Raw genomic sequence first — 27,022 nt, forward strand, 5'->3', positions numbered from 1 at the left:
GCTCGAGGCTCTGGGCTGACAGCACAGAGCCCGACTTGGGGCTTGAACCCACAAACCATGAGATCATGACCTGAGCTGAAGTCAGATGCTTAACCGACTGAGCCACGCAGGTGCCCCAGGGACTTATTTATCTCCTAGTTGCCAGAGGAGCCTTAACCAATATCTCTCCCATTACCCCACTCCTAGTCCCTGGTAACTGCCATTTTACTCTGCTTCTATGACTTTAGTTTTCTTGTTTTTTGGCTTTTTTTAGATTCCACATATAAAAATTATACAGTATTTGTCTTTCTCTGTCTGACTTATCACACTTAGTATAATGTGATTGATCCATGTTGTCCCCAAATGGCAGAATTTCCTTTTTTCTCATGGCTGAATAGTAGTTCATATCTACACCATGTCTTCTTTATCCATTCATCTGTCGATGCCACTTAGGTCGCTGCCATAGTTTGGTTATTGTGAATAATGCTGTCGTATACACGGAGGTGAAGTACCTCTTTGGTGACCTGTGTTCATTTCCTTTGGATATATATACCCCAAAGCTGGAGTATCCATGATGTCACAATTTAGGGCCCCCCAGAGGGGTACACAGTGACACAATCTGAGTCAGTTTCCTGAGTGGAGTGATCCCAACCCACTTCAATTCAGCACAGTCCATGCTGGGGCTGGAACAGCTCGGGCGGACGGTATCAGATTTCAGCCCAGAGACGGTCCAGGCAATGAGGAACTGTGATTTCAGCATTCCAAAAAAGCCACCTGCTTCTCTCTGGCAGCAGCAAAGCTGAGACTATAGGGCCAGATGGCTGTGCCCAAGTCCAGGTAAGGCCATCCTGAGCCCTTTCTACCTTGTTATTCTTGGAGTCCAAACTGACCTCTCAAAAATATGCACACCAGGCTGGAGAAGCATCTGCCTCTTGGGGTTAGACATCTGATTCTCTGAGAGCTCGTTAGCAGCTACAAACTGCTTTTGAAAACTCCAAAAGTGTATCTCCACAAGGAGATGGCCTCTCTTTTCATGTTGCCTCCTTTTTCCCAGAGGCTCCAACAGACAAGACTCATAGCAAAAATCATCAATTACAGAGACTTATTCTGTTCCCAAAATTCAAAGTTTATTTTTTTTTTAATTTTTAAATGTTTACTTATTTTTGACAGAGACAGAGTGTGAGTGGGGGAGGGGCAGAGAGAGAGGGAGTCAGGGAATCTGAAGCAGGCATCAGGCTCTGAGCTGTCAGCACAGAGCCTGACGCAGGGCTCGAACCCACGAACCGTGAAATCGTGACCTGAGCCAAAAGTTGGACGCTTAACCAACTGAGCCACCCAGGCGCCCCCAAAGTTTACATTTTAACCTGCTGACAGGAAGCAGGAAGCAAGAGAGTTGTGGCCTCTGACACATCCTCTACAGCTTTCTCTGACTGAGATGATCCCTCTAGCGTTTAGGTCATAATCTTAGAAACTTACATCAATTTTTATCATACATCCTAGCCACAAAATACAAAGCCATGTCTTTAAAAGTCCCCATTGTTTTACCCCCTCTTTGTAAGCTTACTCAAACCCTGGGCAGTAGGTCTAACATTTACAAGGTTAGCAACGGCTGGGGAGGAGGGTTGTGACAACACCATGAAAGTGTTTTCTCTCAGGGAACCTCAGTCTTTCCCTCCTCCATCCACCCTCTTTATTTCTCTGGTTTATCTAAAATTTTGTCTTGTGGGGTGAAGACACAATTTTCTAGAGAAAGAAAAAAAAACCAGTCCAAGCTTCCAAGAGTCCTCTCCATGTGGAGTCAAACAAGACACTCTTGATTCCCCAGCAATAGGCTGTCATGACACATGTGAAGTATGTCTACCAGGGGACACTCAGCACCATTAGACATTCAGTACCTAAGATTTAATTACAGGCTAGTCACATACACACACTCTGCCTACAATGCATTCACATTACTGACATCCAAAAAAGGAAAGCAAGTGTTTGGCCTACACCATATCGTTTGTACAGTTTAGGCCCAAGTGAACCACTTTTTATCACTTAGGGAACGGTGGAAACCCTACAGAAATCCCAGGTGTCAGATGTCAGAGGTAATGAATATCTTTTACAGTATCTGCCCTCTCATTGTTTCCTTATATTTGACACAGGGAAATGGACAGTGCCTACTATTTGGTAATGAGGTAGGGAAATAGGTTTCTCATGAGTCTTTTGTCAGAATATATTGGCATAGCCTTTCTAGAAGACTCTCAGACAATGTGGATCAAAATATAAAATGTGGGGTGCTTGGGTGGTTCCATTGGTTAAGAATCAGACTCTTGATTTTGGTTTCGGTCATGATCTCACAGTCATGATATCAAGCCCCATGTCAGGCTCTGTGCTGGTCATGGAGCCTACTTAAGATTCTCTCTCTGGGTTCCTCCCCCACTCATGCATACTCATGCTTTCTCTCTCTCAAAAAAACATGTAAAATGTGACAATGCTATGCTAGGAAGGGTATGAAGAAACTGAATCACTCATACATTGCTGCTGGGAATATAAAATATCAGATACTCTGGAAAATAGTTTGGGAATTTCTTTTATTTTTTTTTTATTTTTTATTTTTAAAATTTTTTTTTAATGTTTATTTATTTTTGAGATAGAGAGAGTATGAATGGGGGAGGGGCAGAGAGAGAGGGAGACACAGAATCGGAAGCAGGCTCCAGGCTCTGAGCCATCAGCCCAGAGCCCGACACGGGGCTCGAACTCACGAACCATGAGATCGTGACCTGAGCTGAAGTCGGACGCTCAACCGACTGAGCCACCCAGGCGCCCCGGGGAATTTCTTTTAAAACAAAACATGCAGGGTGCCTGGGTGGCTCAGGTGGTTAAGTGTCTGGCTCTTGATTTTGGCTCAGGTCATGATCTCGGAGTTCGTGAGATTGAGCCCTGCATGGGGCTCCGTGGTGACAGCTCAGAGCCTGCTTTGGATCCTCTCTCTCCCTCTCTCTCTGCCCCTCCCCTGCTCACACTGTCTCTCTTTCTCAAAATAAATAAATAAACATTAAAAATAAATAAATAAAACAAAACATGCATTGGGAAGCCTGGCTGGATCAGTCAGTAGGCCGTGCAACTCTTGTTCTCAGGGTTGTGAGTTCAAGCTCCAAACTGGATATAGAAATTACTCAAAAACTAAATCTTAAAAAAAAAAGAAAAACTAGGCCCATCAGTTACACTCTTGAACATTTATCCCAGAGTAACAAAAATTTATGTTCATGCAAAAACCTGTGAGTGTTTACAGAAGCTCTATTCATCACATCAAAAACCAGAAACAACCAAAATGCCCTCTAACAGGTACATGGTTAAACAAACTGTAGTACACCTACCCCATGGAATACTCATTAGCAATAAAAGGGACTCTGAAAATCATTAAAAGGAAACCTCATTAAAATAGAGTCGGGGGGCCAGAAGGGGGAGCTCTCATGTGTACCACTCACCCTGAACAAGTACCAATTATAGACTCCATCAGAAGAATCCTCAACAGGAAAGAATCATCAATTACAGGCCCCAACAGGAAAAGACTACCTTGTGTCTTATAGCATACACTGCTATCCGATAGATTTGAGATGACTGAAGTGTTTTGTGTCTGTGCTAATATGGTAGCATATGACTACTGAGCACTTGAGGAGTGGGGCTAGAGTGCCTGAAGAACTAAACTTTTAATTGTAATCTGAACAGTCACCTGTGGCTAGTTGGCTACCATATTGGTGGTGCAGCTCTAGGCTCTACTGTTTCAATGTTCACTTTTAGGTCTTAGTAACCATAAGGAACTGATTTACAAATCAGCATGGTGTGAGATAGAAGTCAAGGTTCATTTATTTTCTATGTATCTGATCACTACCATATACTGAAACGATCCTCTACTGATATACTGATTTACTGGAAGATTTCTCCACTGTACTGCAATGATTCCTTCGTTGTATATCAAGACGGTACCATACATGAACTCTATTGTGCTTCATTAGTCTGTTGTCCACCACGGTGCCCACCACCACTGTGCCATTCTGTTGTAAAAATTGCATTTTCATCAAAGGTTTGGTATTTGAAAGTATAACCCCTCATGCTGTTCTAGACTGTCTTCACTGTTCTTGGCCCTTTAAATAGCTATATACATTTTAGACACAGTTTGTCATTTTACAGCACTGGTTCTAAAAATTTCTCCCAAGGAAATAACAGTTCAAGAGCAGGAAGATGGATGTCACTGTTCTAAATTTTGCATTGAACTGTTTAGGAGATACAAACTGAACATTCATCAGTAGGTAATTGGTTAAAATGTGATATGTCTGTATTACTGGAATACTATGCAATTAAAACACTATATATATAGATCAATATTGATAGAAAAGGTTTCCAACATATTAATGAGTGAATAAAATCAAGTTACAACATAGTATGCATATTGTCCTAGTTTTGCAAAACTGAAAAGATATGTATCCATATGCAGATACCCTAAAAATGTTCAATAAAATCTTGTTTATTATGTTTATTATGGAGACGTTAGTGCCTTTTTTAAATTATTTGCTTATTTAAAAAATTTCAGGCATTATTTTTTTTATTGTTTTAATGTTTTTATTTATTTTTGAGACAGAGAGAGACAATGCATGAGCAGAGGAGGGGCAGAGAGAGAGGAGACACAGAATCTGAAGCAGGCTCCAGGCTCTGAGCTGTCAGCACAGAGCCCGACACAGGGCTCAAACTCACAGACCATGAGATCATGACCTGAGCTGAAGTCAGATGCTTAACCGACTGAGCCACCCAGGTGCCCCAACAGGCATTATTTTTTATTTTTTTTTTAAAGTTTATTTATTTTTGAGACAGAGAGAGACAGAGCATGAACAGGGGAGGGGCAGAGAGAGAGGGAGACACAGAATCTGAAACAGGCTCCAGGCTCTGAGCTGTCAGCACAGAGCCCGACGCGGGGCTCAAACTCGCAGACCGTGAGATCATGACCTGAGCCGAAGTCGGACGTTTAACTGACCAAGCCACCCAGGCGCCCCCAGGCATTATTTTTTAGAGAAAAATCTAATTTTACTCAGGGGAAAAGAAAAAGATTCTCCAGAACGCTGATATATGATAAAAATGGCAAATCGTACCTATAAATATTGGCATTTAGATAGGGCATATTTAGGAAAATGCCAACCCTTTAGGTGACAAACACGGACAACAAGAGGTCCAGAAAACTGTTCTGTAAGTATATAGAAAAGGGGGTGTGCTAGAAGAGTTAACAGAGCATCAACTCTTTAAATAAATTTGCTACGAGTTGGAAAGAACAAACATGAGAATCAACTCAACCAAAAGCGCAGAAATGAGGAAATCGCAAAAAGAATTAATCCAGAGCCATTTTCAATGGGGCCTATATCCTGTCCTATCCATATTCTTTTTAATTACATACACCAATAAATTCTCCTTCTGTCTCAGCTAGTTCAGACTGGGTTTTCTATTTCTTACAACTGAAAACATCCTCATATAAACAGCCATGAGCTCCACTTGTCCACCCTAGGATCTGGTAATGACAAAGCACAGCGTTACTGGCCCTGGATTTCTGATGGTAATATGGAACTCAAGTAGCTGAAAGGTAAGGTCCAGGAAAAAAAAAAAAAAAATTGTGTGAAACCGTTCTCTCTCTCTCTCTCTCTCTCTCTCTCTCTCTCTCTCTCTCTCTCTCCAGTAAATATACACTGAAGTAAACTATTCAACCAAGCAAACTTAAAAAAAAGCAAAGCAGATAAGAAGTGTGGGGTGGTATCCAAAATACTCTGTGCCTGGGGCGCCTGGGTGGCTTGGTCGGTTAAGCGTCCGACTTCGGTTCAGGTCATGATCTCACGGTCCGTGAGTTTGAACCCCGCTTCGGGCTCTGTGCTGACAGCTCAGAGCCTGGAGCCTGCTTACGATTCTGTGTCTCCCTCTCTCTCTGCCCCTCCCCTGTTCATGCTCTGTCTCTCTGTCTCAAAAAAATAAATAAACGTTAAAAAAAATTCAAAATACTCTGTGCCTTAATAGCTTAGTTCAACGTCCAAAAGGCATATTATAATATGTCCCCCTTTTTTCACACACCTTTCTCATGAAGACTTTATGGAATTGAAGACAAGTTTCTCTTTTATCATTCAGTCTCTTCTTGTCACAAAAGACCCAAAAGAGATAATGAGATTTATACACAATGGATGATGTACAGAGAGTCTTAAGTGGTAAGATAAAAACTTGCAGAGAACAGGAGCCAACTGCAAAAAAATCTTACACTCAAATTACACATTGCATGATTTTATGTATTTTTTATTAAGTGGTCACTTCCTTGAATTACGTTTTAAAGCTCCTTACAAGAATCCTTTTCCTCGGACAACTGATTATGACTGACTGGGTTGAGCTCCTTAAAATTTTTACGTATTTGTCATATTTATGATAGGTTTCCTTTCCACCAAGTTAGACATTTTCAGGGCACCTACTGTTTGTTAAGCACTGGCTGGAGGTCATGATCATTCAGCAGTAAACAAACTTCCTGCCCCCATGGAGCTTATATTCTAGTGGGTATGGATTTTGTCATGTCCATCTATATACTTTTGCTAACATCCTGACCTTACCTATCATTCTTAAGGGCTCTCTCCTGTGTAGATTTGACTGAACATAGAAGTTCTGACTGAAACTTACTGTACTATTCTCACAGGGTTTCTATGGCTTGAGGACTGAAATTTTGAGCTCTGCTGGAAACACTAGCCACATTCACACAATAGGTTTCTTTCAGTGGAATTCAGATATCATAAAAAACAAAAAACAAAAAACAAACAAACAAAAAAAAACTCAGCCCCGGGCTCCTGGGTGGCTCAGTTGGTTAAGCTTCCGACTTCAGCTCAGGTCATGATCTCCCAGTTCGTGAGTTCAAGCCCCACGTCGGGTTCTGTGCTGACAGCTCAGAGCATGGAGCCTGCTTCAGATTCTGTGTCTCCCTCTCTCTCTGCCCCTCCTCCATTTGCACTCTGTCTCTCTCTCAAAAGTAAATAAACATTAACAAAAAAACTCAGCTCATTGCTGAATTCTTAAAATATAATATTTTATAAATATTCTCTGCTGTGTGGATTTTCTGATGAAAATGAGAAGTCTACAGTCTGAAAAACACTTTTCTCACACTCATCACGTGCACTGGATTAATCACCATTATGGACTCTCTAACGAACTTGAAGACGTGAACTTTTACTAAAGTCATTACCACAGTCAAAACATTTGTAGGGTTTATCTCCCGTATGGACTCTCCAATGGGCTTGAAGATGTGAGGTCTGATTGAAGTCTTCAAGCTCTCCAATGGGCTTGAAGATATGAGGTCTTACCACACATGCCACATTTATAGGGTTTCTCTCCTGTGTGATCCTCTGACGAACATGAAGATAGGAGTTCCAGATGAAGCCTTTCCCACATTCTTCACATTTGTAGAGTTTCTCACATTTGTATGGCTTCTCTCCTGTATGGACTCTCTGATGGACCTGAAGATGGGAAATCTGAGTGAAGTACTTACCACATGTGTCACACTTATATGGTCTTTCTCCAGTGTGAACTCTCTGATGGGCCTGAAGGTGGGAAGTCAGGCTGAAGTTCTTATCACACATACCATATTTATATGTCTTCTCTCCAGTGTGGATTCTCTGATGGACTTGAAGATTTGAGGCCTTACTGAAGTCCTTCCCACATACCTCACACTTATATGGTTTCTCTCCAGTGCTAACTCTCTGATGAGGACTAGGATTCTGATTAACTAGCCTGTTGCATGCCTCCCATTTGTATGTTTTTTTCTCTGGGGCGGGGGGGTGGCTCTGATAGGCTTGAAGTTGTGATGCCTGATTAAAGCCTTTATCACACATCTCACATTTAGAGGATTTCTCTCCAGTGTCACTGATACAGCAAATGTTAAGATCTGGGCTATGACTCGAGCCCTTCCCACACATGTCACACCTATACAGATTGTCTCCTGGGTGAAGGAACTCATGGGTAGGAAGACAGGAGTTCTGACTGAAGCCCCTAGCCTACACCTGACATTTGTAGGGCTTCTCTCCTGTGTTGATTCCCTGATGATTTTGCAGGTGTGAGCTGACTGAAGCCCTCACCACACTCACCATTCCTACCTCATTTCTCCCCTGCATGAACGCTCTGACAAATGCAAAGCACTGAACTGTTGCTGATGTCCTCCCCACACTCACTACATACATGGTGTTTCTCTCCTGAGTGGGTTATACTATGTTGGAACGATTTCCTCAGGAACTCTTTTCCACAACTATTGTGGTTATAAGCCTTCTGGCTGTTGTGTGCTTCCTGATCATCATAAAGTTGAGAGATCCTTCTCATAACACAATGGTCACACTTAGATGGTTTATTTTTTACATCAATTTGCTGACACCTACTCTGATCATTGTGTGACTCTCTCAGGTAGATTTTCTTCCAGAAATCCCAAGTAGTCTTAATTGGAAACTCTTGACTTTTGATAGTATTGGAACTCTCCCCTTGAAGCTTTATTACACAGTTCTCATCTTCAATAACCTGAGATTCTCCTGCCCACACCCGACAGGAGGAATCACCTTGTGTTGGCAACTCAGACTTCTTGCTTTGCAGATTTATTACAAAGTCTTGATTTCTGGTTAATTTACTTGTAAATGGTTCCCAGATCTGCCAGTATATAACATCCTCATGTGAAAGGTATCTTAATCCTATTTTTTGAAAAGTCTCCATCTTGTTTTGATTCCTGTGTCCTAGAAGGATAAAAAGGATTCAGATGCGAGCATGAAGACAAGTGAATATTGTTCAGAGACAGAAATATTTCACAGGTCAATCACACCGGGAGATCTTATTCAACCAGTGAAGACTTCAGCTTGACTTTATCACTGGCTTTTTCATGCCTATGGAAACACAGTAATGAGCAGGCTCCTTCCTGCCCACTAAGTACCAAGGAGACTCATTTATAACTATACCAAGACTAATGTATGAGGTCAAATTAGAAATACAAGGCTACAGAGCAACAAAAAGACGTATCAGAAAGATTTTACAGGGGAGAAACTTTACTTCTTTGTCCATAAAAATAATCACTTAAGTAATTCCTGCCTCTTTTCTGCAGCAGGTATATAAGATCTACAAAATCCTGGATATTTATAAGCCTTAAAATCATGGTTACACTATTACCACCTGCATGTATGTATAAGACAAGGCAAAAATGGCTGGGAAATGCCGAATCTGTCCTTTATTGTTTACAGAAAGATTATCATGTGATGCCAAGAGTTCCCACAGAGAAAAAGAGAAGACATCCTCAGAAAAGTGAAAAGAATTTATTTGTAAAAGGAAACATTTCCTCTGTCCTAATAATAAATCCATGAGATAGTTCCCTCATATCCTTAATTTAGCCAGTAAACACACATTAAACAAGCTAGATTTGAGAGGATTCCCCTTTATTCCAATGAAGTCCTAATATAGAATATTCAACTGATAAACATTATAACTAGAAAAAAAAACCACTAGAAAATGTATTCTCATAGCGGACATATCCTATGGGAGTAAAAATCCTATGACCATTGTGGCCACTTAATTTGGCTGGATTTTCTGCTGAACAGTTAGAGTCATCTCTTAGCTTTTGTGGATTTGTATTTGTACAAAAGGTGCTATGGTACACAGCACACAAGATGGCCCCCAATGATCCCTGCCTCCTGATATCCATACTCCTATAAAGGTCCCCTCTCACAATGTATCAGGATCACTCTGTGTAAACAGAATATGGCGGAAGTGATGCTATGACACTTCGAAAGTTAGATTATAAAAGATACTGTGGCTTCTGCCTTCCACTCTCTTAGATCACTAGCTCTTGGGGAAAACAGCTTCCATGTTTTGGGGACACTCAGGCAGCCCCAGGGAGAGGCCCACTTGGCAAGTAAGTGAGGCCCCCAAATAATCAGCGAGGAACTGAGATATTTTGCCAACAATGATGTGAATGAGTCCATCTTGGAAGCAGACCTTTCACCCTCATCAAGCCCTCAGAAGACTGAAGTTCTGGCATCTCCTTGGCAGTGACTTCATGAGATCCTGAGCCTGAACCACCTAGATACCTGCCCGAGATTCCTGGCTCACGAAAACTATAAATAAATGCTTGTGGCTTTAAACCAATAAGTTTAAGAGTAATTTGTTATATAACTATAGATAACTTAATACAAGTACCACAGAACTTCTAATTAGGTTAGACATTAACAATGTTCTGAAATAATCCTTTTATCACCGTGGTTCACTCTGCTCATGTAAGCTTTCTCCAGGAGGAGCAAATACATAGAGACAGAAGGGAAAAATGGTGGTTTCCAGACTAGGGGGAGGAGGTATCGGAGCTACTGTTTAATGGGTATGGAGTTTCAGTTTGAAGACGGAAAAAGTTCTGGAGATATGTGGTGGTCATGGCTGCACAACACTGGGAATGTACTTAAGGTCATTGACAAGTACACTTAAAATGATATATTTTGTTATGTATATTTTACCACAAAAAAAAAAAAAAAAAAAAAAAAAAAAAAGCCCTTGTCAGGTAACTAGTATCTCATCCCTTCTAACTGAGAGCTAACATCAGTGAACATCATTTTACTGTATCTGATTGTCTCTCACACAAGTTGAGATTCCCCTCGTTCTTGTATGACAAGTCATTTTTCCACTGAAACTCAGACCTCTTGAGTATTATAAGACTTGGGATTTCATGTAAATCTTCTGTTTTACTAGGCCCCCTCTGACACCTCTCTCAAAGGCAAAGGGGGGCAGAGCTAGGCCCAGATTCCCTACTTGGCCTCTGTTGATATCTGGTGGGGTAAGGAGTTAACTACTTCTGGGCTGGGGTGAGACTTCGGGCCCTTTACTTCTGGTCTCTGCAGATAAGACTGCGGCTGAAAGGGGCAGAGGTGGTTTGTTACTGTTCCCCATTGGCTTCTACTGACATGGGGTATGAGGAGTTGGCCTCAACTCTGCCGGGTAGTGGTCAAAGTCCTGAATTTCCACTAGGTCTCCTCTGACACCACCTAAGCTGGGAAAAGGAGAGGCAACTCATTATCACTAGGTGAGTGTGAAGTCCAGGCTCCCACATTGTCTCCTTTGACAACATAGTGGTGGGTGAGTACTTATTACACCCTGACAGGGAGTTTGGGGGGCTCATTATAGCTGGCAAGGCAGGAAGCCTAGGCTTGTCATTACAGCCTGGCAGGGGCAGGTGTGGGGCGGGGTTTTTTTTGTTTGTTCGTTTGGTTTTTTTTTTGTTTGTTTGTTTGTTTTTTGTTTTTTTTTTTTGTTTTTTTTTTTTTTTTGGTGACTGGAAAAAGAGTAGTTACTATCAAAAAGTTTTCTGTCTTGCTAAGCTGCCCCTTTCCTCACCCCTCTGACCAGACAGAAAAGGTTTTTTTGTTTTTTTTGGTCTGTACTCATTGGTATTTCCACATTGCCATCATCTCCAGCACCAAGTCTGGGATATATGAGGCAAAAAGAAAACCCAAGTAACTCACTGCCATATCACTCCTCGAGTCTTAGGTCCCAAGCCAGTCTGCCTGCTTTCATGTTTGCTTTACATACAACATCCAGGATTTTTAGCTGTACTTAGTGGGAAGAATAGGGAAAAGTACGTTTCCTCCATCTTTCCAGAAGTGGCAGTCTCCAGAATTACTTTTTGGGAACAGACCTTGTATGTAAGAACACTGCAGTGTTCTTTAAAAACATTTTTTAGGGGCACCTGGGTGGCTCAGTCTGTTAAGCATCCAACTTCGGCTCAGGTCATGATCTCACAGTTCTAGCCCCACGTCGGGCTCTGTGCTGACAGCTCAGAGCCTGGAGCCTGCTTCACATTCTGTGTCTCCCTCTCTCTGACCCTCCCCAGTTCATGTCTCAAAAATAAACATTAAAACATTTTTTAAAAATCATAAACTACCTAAATGTCTAAGATTAGGGAATTCTTTAAGAACAATTCATTGAACTATAATGTAGTCATTAAAAATGCAGATGTGGGCGCCTGGATGGTTCAGTCAGTTGAGGGTCCGACTGTGATTTCAGCTCAGGTTATGATCCCAGTGTCGTGGGATCAAGCCCCAAGTAGGGCTCTGTGCTGAGCATGGAGCCTGCTTAAGATTCTCTCTCTGTCTCCTTCTGCCCACCACCCCCACTCATGCTCTCTCTAAAATAAATAAAAATGTTTTTAAAATGTAGGTGACAGGGGCGCCTGGGTGGCTCAGTCGGTTGGGCGGCCGACTTCGGCTCAGGTCATGATCTCGCAGTCCGTGAGTTCGAGCCCTGCATCGGGCTCTGTGCTGACAGCTCAGAGCCTGGGGCCGGTTTCCGATTCTGTGTCTCCCTCTCTCTGACCCTCCCCCGTTCATGCTCTGTCTCTCTCTGTCTCAAAAATAAATAAACATTAAAAAAATTAAAATAAAATAAAATAAAATGTAGGTGACAGACTTCTATTTCTGGCTATAACAGAATAACTAGGACTAAACATGCCCTCCTATCATGGGTAGGAAAATAGGGGGAAAAAGTATGAAACAATCATCTTCAGACATCGAAAGCACAATACTTTGATCTCTTAAATGCAGGAAACAAATGAGGAGTCCTATGATCACCCCAGATATTTGCCAATCGATAACTTTTGAACTGCAGGTGCAAGAAGGAGGAACCCAAACAGAGACCTGCTGAGTGGAAGAGACAGAAATCAGAACAAGGAGACTGGGTAGCTGGAAATTGCAGAGCAGAGTTCCAGAAAGAAGAATGCAGAAGAAAAGTACTGTAAATCTGCACAGGAATCCCTTTGAGTCCACCACTAAAGACCAAACTGTGCACATATATGAGGAAACTCCACAGGCCAGGCAAAAAGTAACCGGAGAGTTATGGGCTGAATGGTTTCCAGAGCTTAGTAGCTTAGTAGGACTTAGAGGTGTTTGAATTCCAGACAGTCAAAATGGAAAGCCCTCACTGACCACTAGGGACATTTGGCAGCAACTGAGGGGCCATGCTTAGGTAAAAGGGCTAAACTATCTCTAGAACAGAGTTTCTCAACAGTTGACATTTTGCAGCAGGCAATTCTTTGTTGCCAGGTGCTATCATGTGAATTGTAGGATATTTAACAACATCCCTGTCCACTGCCCAGTAGTTGTCAGTGGTACCCACCCTAATCATGACAACCAAAAATGTCCAGACACTACCAAATGTCCCATGGTGGGGCAAAGCTGCTGGAAAGCCACTGCTCTGGAATAAAGATTACTCTAGACCCAACCTAACTAAGTGTAAAAAACAAGGTCGAAAAGAATCAAATTGAACCAAAGGAACATATGATGATCCGATTATTAAAAGAAAAAGCATTTACAAAAAGTTGATGGTCATTCATAATAAATGCTCTTGAGTAAAGTAGGACTAGAAGGGGACTTCCTCAACCCCAGTGACTGGCATCTACAAAAAGGCCAGCAGGTGATGGAGGACTAAACACTTTCTCCCTAAGATTAGGAACAAGTAAAGGATGTATATGGTGAGTACGTCTATCCAAAAGTCTTCTAACAGTCTTAGCCAGTGCAATAAGAGAAGAAAAAGAAATCAACACAATGGGGACAGGAATCGAAGAAGTACAACTTTTTATTTAGTGATGACCATCTGTGTAGAAAATTCTAACAGGTCAGAAAAATGTTTTTAGATTTACTATGCAAAGTTAGCAAGGTCAAGATACAAAAGCCAATTATATATCTATATTCTAGCAACAAACAGACACTGAATTTCAACAATAACAGCACTTAGAATAGTACCCCCTAAATATCAATCCCTTAGAGATAAATTTATCAAATACATGTAAGAAACCCACATACTGAAAGCTGTGAAACAAAGCTGAGGGAAATGAAATGACCCAAATAAGTGAAAGAAGATCTAAATGCTCATGGGTCAAAATGACTTGTATCCAGAATATTAGAAGAACTATTAAAATTCAATACAAAGTAAACAACTTAGCTTAAAAATTGAGCAAAAGAATTGAACCTTTCAAAAAGAAAATATGCAAATGCCCAAAAGGCAAAAAAAAAAAAAAAAAAAAAAAAAAAAAAAAAAAAAAAAAAAGGTAGTCAACATCTAAAGCATCAGAAAATACAAATGAAAACCACAACAATATATCACAACACAACTGTCATTAGGATGACTAAAATTTAAAAGATTGAAAATATCAAATGTTAGAAAAAATGTGGAGCCAACTGGAACTCTAACATATTGCCAAAAGGAATATAAAATACGCAAATACAAATGAAAAATTATTTGACATCTCTTAAAAAGCTAAGCATATGACCCAGAGATTAGATTCTCCTCCTAATTATTTATCAAAAAGAAGAAAGAAAAGAAGAGAAAAGAAAAGAGCTCAGAGCCTGGAGCCTGCTTCAGATTCTGTGTCTCCCTCTCCCTGCCCCTCCCCCCCTCTCAAAAATAATAAAAAATTTAAAAAATAAAATAAAATATGCTGCTAACTTCACTAAACTTTTCAGAAAGGATATACAGGTGATGAAAAAAAAAGCACACTAAAAAAAAAAGCACATGACTCAACATCATTTATCATGAGGGAAATACAAATCACAATCACAGTGAGATGTCGATTCATTAGACTTTTATATTTGCTAACTTGTGATTGAGATTGGGACACTGTTAGTGTTATGCCCAGAATTCGTGATCCCCAAAGACCACCAGGGAGCCGAGTCCAATGCAAAAGCAAAGAGCCTTTATTCGAGCTAGCTCGAGCTCAATCCCCTACCTGCACCAATGCAGCAGTGAAATGCTGGAGAGAGTGCGTTTCAAAAGCACAAAGGTTTTATAGGGATCTAGGGGCAGTTAATGGGGTGATGGTCATGGCCTTAGCCGATTGGCTGGGGAAGGGTCAGAGTCCCATTGCGCAGGTTGCCGTGCGTGATTTGAATGGGAAGTTTGAACGGGTGAGCGGGAAGTTACTCCAGGGGAGTAGGCATGGTCTGAGGTTTGAGCGGGAATTTCTTTCTGCGGTTTTCCCGGAAAGGGGGCCATGTCGGGGACATAGTCACTCAAGATGGAGGACACAGAACAAAATAGAGTCGGCCGGCCTAGGTCCACTCTTTCATTCCCCCCTTGTCATGTAGCTTACAGACCCAATCATGGGACTGGCTGCATTTCTATTTTGTCCTCTTCTGTTATTAGGGGCTTGCACTGAGCATGGAGGACCATTAGTTGGACGGCCCCCACACGGTCCCTGACAAACTGGACCAGCCTGTTGATGATACAGGGTCCAAGGGTTACTAGTAGGAGCAGGATGGCAAGGGGTCCGGCAAGGGCCGAGATGAGGGTAGTTAACCAGGGAGACCAGTTGAACAAAGACTCGTACCAGGACTGAGATTGTTCTCTCTAACTTTTGTTTTTGCAGCCCTTCCCTTATGAGGGCCATAGATTCCTTTACGACCCCCGAGTGATCAACATAGAAGCAACATTCTTCCCCTAGGACTGCACATAGTCCTCCTTGCTGCATGAATAATAAGTCTAATCCCCTTCTGTTTTGGAGTACTACTTCTGATAAGGAAGTAAGGGATTCCTGTAGATGAGAAATTGATTTCTCAATTCTTTCTATGTCTAAGTCAATGGCTGCCCTTAGGGTTCTGTAGTTTGTCCTGGATGACGAGTGAGGATATTCTGGTCCCTGCCCCCACTAATCCCAGTCCAAAGAGCGCTAAGGACCTGGGAGTGGACGCAGGGAGCGAAGCCACTGGAACAGGCCCACCATGCATTTTTGGGGGGAAGTAGATACACTGTCTCCCTGGGGACTGTTAGGGTTTCATTACAGAGATGAGAATGCCCGGCGGGGGGGGGGGGGGGGGGGGGGGGGCACGTGGCCTATGCAAGTGCCCTGCCCTGTTACTGCCTGGAGGGTTAGTCTTGCAGTAGCCTGCTGCCATCTGCAGGAGCTAGAGTTGGAGGCTGTTGTATAATTACCTTTAATGGCAATACCTTCATACTATGGGGGCTGGACATCTAGACAGAGCCAACAGGACTTGGTCAGGTTGGGCCTAGAAGTGTTTAGTAACTGGTATCCTCCGACAACCATGCTCTACAGGGGGTCTGTATCAGATAGTGAGTTGTGACCTGGGGCAGGAGATGCGGGTGACACTCCAGTAGGGACAGGGGATGTGGAGGGCTGTGTGGCCAGGGCCTAGGTGTTTCTGGGCGTGGTCGTCCGGGCGGGGGCAGGTCGGGGAACTAGTACTTGGTGGGGTCCTGCCCCCTTGGGGGACTGCTGGGCAGGGGGAGTCGCTTGCATTCAGAGGGTAAATAACGTTCCCTTGTCCTTGGCTCCCAGCCTAACCTGGTCGTATATCCTGAGTCCCCAGGTTTTTCCACTCTCCCGTCCTGTTGTTTTTTTACCTTGGCTTGTAAAGGATATAACTATGGGATTACCGCGCCCCCAGGCATATGGCGGTCGGGGGCCACTGGGTCGCTTTACCATGATGAGATCTCTGGTGTGGTGGGGTCCACCAGATGTGCCCCGTCAAGACACATGACCAGGAGGCGCAAAAGAAGTCAGCCGCGTCCCCGCATGTGCTCGAGCGAGAGTGGCCAGGGCAGACATAGAAATAAAGGTTCTTCGCATGGAATCTGGGGGCATATGGTGATAAGAGGAGCAGAGTTTGGAGGTCTATGCAAAGTTCTGGGAACCAAGTGTCCCTGGGGTGGCTCTGGGAAGTCTGATTAAGTATTGTCCCCAAGCTGGTGTCTATGATCTGCCAGGTGATGTTTTGGGGGGCGTGGGGACTCTCGGCAGCATGAGCAGTGACAAGCAGAGCTGACAGAGTTACCAATATTAGGTGGGTCGAATGCGCTGTAGCTTGAGCTTGAGTGGGTTGTGTTGGTCCTGATTGATGGCCCATCGCATGACAAAGTCCTTCCGGATCCAGGAGGGGTCTGCTGGCCGAACGTGGGTGTGATGGACCCAGGTCGCAATGCCATCTACTTTGAGAGTGGTGGGGGTTGTCAGCACCACGATGTAGGGTCCCTTTCAGCACGGCTCAAGGGTCTCTCAGTGGTGCCTCTTGACGTAGACCCAGTCTCCCAGCCTGCACTGATGAAGTGTTGGGGTTGGGCCAGCCTCGTAGATGGCATGGAGGCGCGGCCAAATGTCCTCGTGTGCCTTCTGGAGCCCTCTCAAGGAAAGAAAAAGTTCTTGATCTTTAAACTCAGCAAGAAGTTCATCTCGAAGGTTGGGAATAATAGGGGGTGGCCTGCCAAACATGATTTCATAGGGAGTAAAACCCAGGGTGTAAGGAGTGTTCCTAACCCGGTAAAGGGCGTACGGTAGGAGAGTCACCCAGTCCCCGCCAGTCTCCATGGTTAATTTGGTAAGGGTCTCTTTTAGGGTTCTATTCATTCTTTCTACCTGTCCTGAGCTCTGGGGACTCTAAGCACAATGTAATTTCCAGTTTGCCCCCACCGCCATGGCTACTGCCTGCGTTACCTGCAAGATAAAAGCCGGTCCATTGTCTGATATGATCATGGCACAAAAACCATACCTGGGTATGATGTCTTCTAGTAGCTTCTTAGCCACCGTCTGAGCCGTTTCATGCTTGGTTGGGTATGCCTCCACCCAGCCAGAGAAGGTGTCTGTAAATACTAAAAGATATTTATAACCATACTTTCCTGGTTTGACTTCAGTGAAGTCAACTTCCCATTGGGCTCCCGGTCTGGTGCCTCTGAGCCTGGTTCCTTTTTTATTTGATGTGGCCCTCGCGTTGGTGAATTGGCAGGTCTTGCAGGCAGATACAACTTGCTCTATTTTGGTGTCCTGTTGGTGAATCTTGATTCCGGCATGTTGGATTAAGTCTTTTAATTTTCGGGCCCCCATGTGAGTAGACCAATGCATGTGCTGTAATACTGAGACTCTGAGCCAGTCTGGCAGCACGAGCTCCTTGTTAGGTGTATACCACCATCCCTTTATCTCCTGGGCCATGGGGAGTTTCTTGATCTGCTGTAACTCCTCCTGGGAGTATTTGGGCTGGTCTGGTAAAACTGGGTCTCCTGGGTCCGGTAGTTGTATGGTCATGGTGGGGACTGAAGTAAGGGCTACTGCCTTGGCTGCCTGGTCAGCCTTTTGATTACCTCTAGCTACTGGGTTATCAGTTTTCTAGTGCCCTTGGCAGTGGATAATGGCCAGCTTGGCAGGAAGCCATAAGGCTGTAAGCAGGTCAAGTATCTCCTGCTTATTTTTTATAGTCAGTCCTTCTGCCGTCAGTAACCCCCTCTCCTGATAAATTGCCCCATGAATATGAGCTGTGGCAAACGCATAACGGCTGTCTGTGTAGATGTTAAGTCATTTTCCAGCTCCCAGCATCAGCGCCTTGGTGAGGGCGCCTTGGTGAGCTCTGCTTGTTGGGCTGACGTTCCAGAGGGTAGAGCCTCTGCCCATACGGTGTCCGTTTCAGTGACCACCCCTGCACCCGCATACCTGTGTCCATCCCGCACAAGGCTGCTGCCATCAGTGAGCCAAGTAGCCTCAGCATCGGGGAGGGGCCGGTTGGTCAGATCCGTCTGGAATCCATGTACTTGCTCCAGGATCCCTGCACAGTCATGTAGTAGAGCATCTAGGTCAGGGTCAGGCAGCAGGGTTGCAGGATTGAGGGCCGCACTGGGGCGGAACTGCACCCATGGAGGGTTGAGTAGGAGGCTCTGGTAATGAGTCAAACGTGTGTTGCTTATCTATCTATCAGGAGGCTGTTTCAGGACCCCTTCAATGGCGTGTGGGGGTCATGATCCAGATCTCCTGTCCTAGGATCAGTTTGTCTGCGTCCTTGACTAGGAGTGCTGTCGCCGCAATAATTCTTAGGCATGGCGGCCAGCCGGCAGCCACTGGGTCTAGCTTTTTAGACAGGTAAGCCACGGGGCGGTTCCAGGGGCCTAAGGCTTGAGTTAGAACCCCTTTTGCTATTCCCTTGTGTTGATCTACAAAGAGGTGGAAGGGCTTCGTAATGTCTGGCAGGCCCAGGGCTGAGGCACCTACGAGGGCCTTTTTTAACTGATTAAAGGCAGTTTCTTCTTTTTCAGTCCATTCAAATGTTTTCCCCTCTTTGGTAGCTTCATATAGGGGCCTGGCAATCTCAGCAAAACCCGGAACCCAGAGGCGGCAGTAGACGGCCGATCCTAGGAATTCCCTTACTTCCCTTCGGGAGGTGGGAGTAGGGATCTTCAGGACAGTTTCTTTTCTGGCATCTGATAACCGTCGCTGTCCGCCCTCCAGGATGTATCCCAGGTAACTTACCCTCTCCCTGCATATCTTAGCCTTTTTCGCGGATGCCTGGTACCCCAAGGCCCCCAGGGTAGCCAGCAGGTCCTGGGTCCCTCGCTCACAGTCCTCGGCCGTCTCGGCAGCAATCAGGATGTCATCTACATACTGTAGAAGGGTGAGGCCAGGGTATTTCTTTCTGTACTCACGAGGACCCAGGTCCTCGTGTAGTGCCTCGTCGAAGATGGTGGGCGAATTTTTGAACCCCTGAGGCAGCCGTGTCCAGGTGAGTTGTCCGCTGTAGCACTCCTCCGGATCATGCCACTTGAAGGTGAACAAGGGTTGGCTTTGGGGTGCCAGCGGCAGACTGAAGAGGCGTCCTTTAAATCTAGTACAATATACCAGGCCCTGGAGGGCGCCAAGGAGCTCAAGAGAGTATATGGGTTGGGAACAGTTGGGTGTATGTCCGTGACCCTCTTATTTACTTCCCAAAGGTCTTGTACCAGTCGATAGTCATTTGTGTGAGGCTTTTTGACTGGCAGTAGGGGGGTGTTCCAGGCAGACTGGCAAGAACTAGTACCCCTAGGCTTCATAGTCTCCGGATGTGTGGCTGGATCCCCTTCCGGGCCTTCTGAGACATGGGGTATTGTTTGATCCTTACCGGACCTTCTCCTGGCTTGAGCTCTACCAGGACTGGGGTCCTGTGAGTGGCTAGTCCTATTGCCCAGTCTCTGCCCAAACAGAGGGGAATTCTTGTAGCCATCTGTCTATATTATCCTCTCTCGGGAGAGCCTCCTAGTGGAGGCGGTATTCATCCTCTAGTTTCATGGTCAGGACCTGGATGGGGTGGCCCTTGCCATCGGTGACCTGAGGCCCCCCTTGTCTGAAAGTTATCTGAGCTCCAATCTTGATTAAGTCCCGTCCTAACAGCAGGTAGGGGCATTCTGGTATTACCATGAAGGAGTGGGATACCCGGCCCGTCCCCAAATCTACCATTCTTTGGGTAGTCCATGAATACTGGCTCATACCAGTCGCCCCTTGTACCCAGGACTTCTTGCTGGCTAGTTTTCCTTGTGGGGTACAGAGGACCGAATGTTGTGTTCCAGTGTCAACAAGGAAGTCAACAGGGGTCCCCTCCACTTTAAGAGTTACCCTGGGCTCGGGGAGAGGGTCCGAACCCCCACTCCCCTAATCACTCAGCTCATCTAGCTCTAAGACTTTTACTTGATCAGTCTTGCTTCCCTTCCCGCTGGCCTTTTTTGGACAATCTTGGGCCCAATGCCCCATCTCCTTGCAGTATGCTCACTGATCTTTCTGCAGCCTCTGCTTCCCCCCTTGGTGGTTCCTTTACCTCCTTTTGAGTCGTCTGCCAGCTGCCAGAGACAGCGGTCTCGTTCCTCGGGGGAGTCAGCAGTGGTAGCTAGTAGTATTCTGGCCAGGTCTCGAGTCTGCTTACTGCTGGCAGCCACCATGGCGTGAGCCTGCTTGTCCTCAGGAGGCTCCCAGTTATTATATACCTTTTCGGCTACCACCAGTAAGTCCTGCAGACTTTTTTCTCCTAGTCTATCTATTTTCTGTAATTTTTTCCTAATGTCTATGGCCGATTGGTTTACAAAGGCCATGATAACAGCTGCCTTGCTTTCCGGAGCCTCTGGATCGATGGGGGTATAGGTACGGAATGCCTCCGTGATCCGTTCTAAAAAGGCAGCCGGAGATTCATCTTTTCCCTGTTGTACATTTCCTACCTTGGCCAAATTGGTCGGCTTCCTAGCAGCCATTCAGAGACCCCCCCATTAGAGTCTGGCGGTGGACCCAGAGCCTCTCCTTACCTTCTGCCATGCTGAAATCCCACTTGGGCCAAGTTAAGAGGAAGGAGGCATCTATCTGAGCCTGGTTGGTGGTGGGATTCCCGTCTGCACCCGGAACTAGTTTTCAGGCCTTACTGAGGATTCTTTCTCTTTCCTCAGTCATGAACAGGACCTGCAAAAGCTGCCGGCAATCGTCCCATGTGGGCTGATGGGTAAAAAGAACAGAGTCTAATAAATCAATAAGCCCTGCTAGTTTCTCGGAAAACTTAGGATTCTGAGCTTTCCAGTTGTAGAGGTCACTAGTGGCGAAAGGCCAATAGTGATGGGGCTGATTCCCCTCTACGTCTGGGGGTCCGGTGGCTCGCAGGGGCAGAATAGTAGAGTCAGCAGCAGAGGCGGATTGCTCCCTCTGAGCCCTTTGTCTGGTAAAGGGCGGGCTTCCCACTGGAGCGTTTCCACCTCCCGCTCTCGGAACAGCATCTGCCTCCCCTGGAGGGGGAGGATGGTGTTCTTCCCGCATCCTAGGGGGGGTTATACAGGAGAGGAAAAATTAATTCTTCTTCAGTCCCCCCTTGTAGGACAGGGTAGAGGGGTGCTGAAGGCTGGATAAGACTTTTCTTGTTCTCCTCCTTCTCTGTCCCCTGCAAAGCAAGAATGGGTTTCGGCTCCGGAGGGTGTGGGGCTAGGAAGGGCTTAAGCCAAGAGGGTGGGTCTTCTACAAGGACCTGCCAAGTGATAATGTAAGGGAGCTGATCAGGATGGCCCATCTTAGGCCAAGAGATGATACCCCTGACTCGGTGGATGGTAGGGAGGTCGAAGGTTCCCTCTGGCAGCCATCCGACATTGAAAGATGGCCACTCGCTAGAACAAAACAACTGCCACTGACCCTTTCAGACTTCCACACTGAGGTTGTTAGCTCTTCCCCTGACATCCTTAAAGTGATCAATCATAATACTTAGAGGAGTAGTCTGAGTCTGTCCCATAATGTCCGTCCAGTAAGTCCACAGAACAAAACAGAGAAACACAGAAACAGACAGAGGGCCCCTAGAAACAGTCTTCCAACTCCATGGAAGCAAAACTGAAAGCTAGACGACGGCCTCACACTGACCGGCAGGAGCGACCTGCTTCGTCTCAGACCTTTGAGGGGAATCCACGTCCCTCCAGAAGGGAGGATCAGAATGTCTTCCAGAACTCCCGGCCCGTGGTCCTCCTGTGCATCCACTTAGACCGTGCCAGGCACTACCAGAATTTCAGAAATGAGCTCACACAGAAGAGACAGGGAACGAACAGACACTAACTATGGCCAGTCAGGCTCTCCGGGTCGGGGGTCCCTCGGGGGTCTTGGGGATCCTGGACGAGCCCCCAAATGTTATGCCCAGAATTCGTGATTCCCCAAAGACCACCAGGGAGCCGAGTCCAATGCAAAACCAAAGAGCCTTTATTTGAGCTAGCTCGAGCTCAATCCCCTACCTGCACCGACACAGTGGTGAGATGCCGGGGAGAGAGAGAGAGAGAGAGTTTCAAAAGCACAAAGGTTTTATAGGGATCTAGGGGCAGTTGGTGGTGTGATGGTCATGGCCTTAGCCAAGGCTGGGGAAGGGTCATAGTCCCGTTGCGCAGGTTGCCGTGCGTGATTTGAATGGGAAGTTTGGGTGAGCGGGAAGTTACTCCAGGGGAGTAGGCGTGGTCTGAGGTTTGAGCGGGAATGTCTTTCTGTGGTTCTCCCAGAAAGGGGGCCATGTTGGGGACATAGTCACTCAAGATGGAGGACACAGAACAAAATGGAGTCGGCCGGCCTAGGTCCGCTCGTCCAGTTAGCAGGACGCTGGGGGTCACTTCTCCCCTGCACCCTCTGAGAACTTGGGGCAGAGACAGGAAAGGAGGCTGGGAGAGATCACAATTTTGTCTCTGGTCCAGGATAAATCACGGAGGACAATCACAGGCCCGAGCTGGGAGTGAGGCCAGCCCTTCTTTTAAAAAGGGGGTGGGGTGGGGTAGTGAAGAGTCAAGAGGAATCTTAAATGGCCCTGCTTCGCGCAGGCGTCAGAGAAGGGCTGGCGACGCTGCAGCGCTGAACTCACCCCGGGCTCACAAGCTTCCAGGAACCGAGCGCTTCTTGGAAAGAAATCGTAGACTTGTAACAACCGGCCACCGTCCCTGTGCCAGGATCGCTTTCAAGCATTCTTACATCTACTTACTTCACGTAAACCCCACTACACTAGTGCCTACTAGGAAGGTACTACCCTTAATTCCACTTTACAGAGAACAAATGGAGAAAGTAAACAAGTCCACAAAATGTCGCTAGAAGGCGGCAGAGCGTGTAGGAGGCGAGAGAAACCGAGGTCGCGACCCCCGCCCGCAACGCCAAGGTGACACACCCCGCCGCCCCGGCCCTCAGCGGCTTCTATGCCTCTTCTATTCCCCGAGCGAGAGGGCGGCACTTGCGGGCTCCGCGCCCGGGCAAGGTTGGCAGAGACGCAGGGGCTCGGCACCGACTCACCTCCCAGAAGGTACCGATGAACGCGTCTTCATCCTCCCAGGGCGGAAGTGCCCTGTCGGCCACCGTCCCTAGACTACTCTTCCCAGAACCCCCTGCGGTACAAAGGGCTTATAGCTTCTTTCCGTGGCAGTGGCTGTGACTCCCACAGGCCTGGACTACACTTCCCAGAATCCTCGGTAATGCGGCTCTAAAGGTTGCCACTTTTTCCCCCCTTAAATGTATAACAGTTGCAGTTAAGTCCGTTCTCAGGTGCTATTAGCGTTTGACCTTTCTTTTCTTTTTCTTTTCCTTCTTTACTTGTTTAAAAAAACCTTCCTTAGGAACGCCTGTGGGTGGCTCAATGGGTTGAGCCTCCGACTCTTGATTTTGGCTCAGGTCACGATCTCAGGGTCTTGGGATTGAGCCCAGCTTTTGGCTCTGCGGCTCTGCGCTGAGCGTGAAGCCTACTTAACATTCTTTCTTTCTCCCTCCCCCCACCCCCTCGGTCTCTCTGCCTGTCTCCCCCACTCGTTCTCTCTCTAAAAAAAAAAAAAAAAAAATTATATATATATGTAAATATATATATATATTTTTTTAATTACAGTACTAATAGGTGCGACTGTAAAGAAATGTAGCTGTATAGGAGAGAGAAGTGAAGCTAGGCTCTCAAGGCTGGTTTGATGCTAGTGTATCTGGAAGTGTCGAGATCTCTGACAACGTTTACCTGATATGAGGTTTTCTTTCCAATGATGATAAGTTTCCGCAAAAACAAAGAGTGACTTCTGATGGATCCAGACCACAAGACAAATAACTAAAGTTTCCCACTCCTCTCGGTTTTAATTGGGCACTTGGAAATGAGGGTATTTTCTGATAAATGAAAAAAAAAATTGTAGTGGCAGGGAAGTAAAGGAAGTACTGCAGTTTGGAAAAGAAAAGCCTGAAATACAGCTTGAAAATGTCTCTCTAGTTTGCTTTCAGCATATCACCTACAGTCCATTCTGCACTTGACATCATAAAATACAGTAAGATGTTTTATTTTTCTACAGGGTTGTTGAAATCAATGAACCATGATTATTCAAAATTAGGTGTGAAAGTGGGGGATCTTGATCAGATAATGGTAACAAATTCAACTTTTTTTTCAGCTTCATTGAGATATGATTGAGAAAAAAGTTGTAACATATTTAAAGTGTAAGTGGTGAACTGATATGTGTTCATTGTGAAAGGATTTCCACGATGAATTCGCACATCCATCAACCTAACTCTGTTTGTTTTGGTGAGAACCTGTGAGTTCTACCCGCAGCAAATTTCAAGTATGCAATAGGGCACTATCAAATCCTCAGACCCTATTCATCTTATAACTGAAAGTTTGTACCCTTTAAACCAACCTCTCCTCATTTTCCCCACCTTCCAACCTCAAGCAACCACCATCATTCTACTCCCTATTTCTATGAATTCAGCTTTTTATTTTCCCCCCTCCTAGATTCTATATGTAAGTGATAACAGGAAGTATTTGTCTGTCTCTGTCTGGCTTATTTCACTTAGCATAATGCCCTTCAGTTTTATTCATGTTATCACAAATATTTCTTCATACATTCCATATGCCAATGGTTAGAATTAGAGGTTCAATTTGATCAGATTTTTTTTTTTTTAAAGAAAGAATACTACACAGATGGTTCTGTTTGTGTCTCTTATTACCCTTACTGGAAACTGCCAAGACACCCTAAAAGAGAACAAGATGGGAAGACATCCTTCCTTTACCAAATATCAAGACTCACTGCTAAGCTATGGTAACTAAACCAGTATGGTACTGATGAAAGTATTGAAAAATAGACCAAAGGCAATTGAGAATGAAGATATACATCTATATCCATATATGACTAAGATAGATAGATAGATAGATAGATAGATAGATAGATAGATAGATACATAAAGAAAGAAAGAAAAGAAAGAAAGAAAGAAAGAAGAGAAAAGAAAAGAAGAGAAGAGAAAAGAAGAGAAGAGAAAAGAAAAGAAAAAAGAAAAGAAAAGAAAAGAAAAGAAAAGAAAAGAAAAGAAAAGAAAAGAAAAGAAAAAGAAAAAGAGGGTAGGGGGAGAAAGGAGGAAAGAAGTTTATTCATTTGTAAAAAGTAAATTCTCTACCTATCCAGAGGTTTCAAGGAAAGGAAGTTCATGGCAACAAAGATGGGGTTTCCCTGCACCTTTATTCATATGTGATTGTAATCACATTACATTTACATTTAGGTTAATGCAGGACACTAGGCTCCTTGATTCTAAAGTGAGTCGCTTGTAGACAGCATATAGTTGGATCTTGTCTTACCCATTTTGCCAAACTCTACCTTTTAATTGGGAAGCTTAATTGACATCACATTAATAATCCATAATTTAATTCACATTTAAATTAATTCCTAAGAAGATTCCTTCTGCTATATTGCTACGTTTTACATACATCTTACTATTTTTGTTCCTCAGTTCCTCCATTAATGCCATATCTTGTGTTTGATTTTTTTGTATCGTTATGATTTCCTTCTCATTTTTTTTCATGTCTTTTAGTTATTTTCTTAGCAGTTACTCTGAGGTTACAGTTAATCTCTTAAGTGTATTACAACTTCTTTTGAATTAATACCAACCTAGCTTCAATGGTATAAAAGACTCTGCTCCCATATATGTCTTCTTCTCTTTAGTTTATCACAAATTACATCTTTATACCTTGTATACCCCATTAATAAAGGTTTGTAATTGTCGTTTCATGTTTTTTTGTTTTAAATCATATAGGAGTTATCCATTGCCTTCTGGATTCCATGGTTTCTGATGAGAAATGGGTTGCGAGATAATAGAAATATATATTTGTTTCTGCCCCCCCCCCCCGCCATTCCTCTCATAGAGCTCCTGAAACCCTTGTAATTTTCATCTTTTGTTCCCATATAGACGGAACAAAATCAAGCACGTGGCATCAGTCCTTCAGGTAGCCCCCAGATGATTCCGAACAGACAAAACACAATTCTTTGAGAACACAGTTAGCTCTGGTCCCTCTGAAGCCAACGATCGGGTTCCTACCAGATGTGAGTGTAGGCTGTCCCCGTCAAGACCACTGCTGAGTAGGGGAGGTGGGTGAAGCAAGGGCAAGTAAAATACCACAAAGCTCCCCTACCATCTTCAAGTTGCTGTTTTCTCAATTCACCATTCACTGGGTGGTTGCACATCTTTAGCCATCTTCCAGGATCCCAGTGAAATTGATTCTGAGCTTTTGACCTTTTATTGTTGTTTCTGTGGAAGCTGGGCCCTTGGAACTACTTTCTCCATAATTTTTGCTGACATCACTCTGCAGTTCTTAAACAGTGCAATTTTAAGGGGTTAAAAATGGGAATATTTTCTTTTTCTTTTAATTCCAGTATAGTTAACATACAGTGTTATATTAGTTTCAGGTGATTCATATAGTGATTCAACAATTCTATGCATTGCTCAGTGCTTATCATAAGTGAGACTCTAATCAAATAATTA

General features: G+C 44.6%; 1 protein-coding gene across 3 annotated transcripts; it reads right to left on the minus strand.

Annotated features, from left to right (window-relative positions):
* Window positions 1-7,046: 7,046 nt before the first annotated feature.
* LOC123578823 (zinc finger protein 233-like) lies at window positions 7,047-23,651 on the minus strand. 3 transcript variants are annotated; one of them, XR_006702525.1, is made up of 3 exons: window positions 23,546-23,614; window positions 19,274-21,250; window positions 17,703-17,815 (listed from the first exon to the last, which is right to left on the minus strand). XR_006702525.1 is itself a non-coding variant. In XM_045442044.1 (2 exons), the coding sequence occupies exon 2, from the start codon at window positions 7,941-7,943 to the stop codon at window positions 7,173-7,175; it is 771 nt and encodes a 256-aa protein (XP_045298000.1). In that variant the 5' UTR covers window positions 7,944-8,741; window positions 23,546-23,651; the 3' UTR covers window positions 7,047-7,172. The 3 variants fall into 3 exon arrangements, 2 of the variants coding, with proteins under 2 accessions (XP_045298000.1, XP_045298001.1); XM_045442044.1 differs by lacking the exons at window positions 17,703-17,815; window positions 19,274-21,250 and adding an exon at window positions 7,047-8,741 and having other exon boundaries at window positions 23,546-23,651; XM_045442045.1 differs by lacking the exon at window positions 17,703-17,815 and having other exon boundaries at window positions 20,795-21,566; window positions 23,546-23,622.
* Between the last annotated feature and the right edge of the window lie 3,371 nt (window positions 23,652-27,022).

This window comes from Leopardus geoffroyi, chromosome E2 (genome assembly GCF_018350155.1).
Source record: "Leopardus geoffroyi isolate Oge1 chromosome E2, O.geoffroyi_Oge1_pat1.0, whole genome shotgun sequence".
Lineage (NCBI taxonomy): Eukaryota > Metazoa > Chordata > Mammalia > Carnivora > Felidae > Leopardus > Leopardus geoffroyi.

Excerpts from the sequence above, each read along its gene's own strand:
- LOC123578823 (XM_045442044.1), bottom strand. The coding sequence starts at position 7,943 with ATGTGTGGGAAGGGCTCGAGTCATAGCCCAGATCTTAACATTTGCTGT.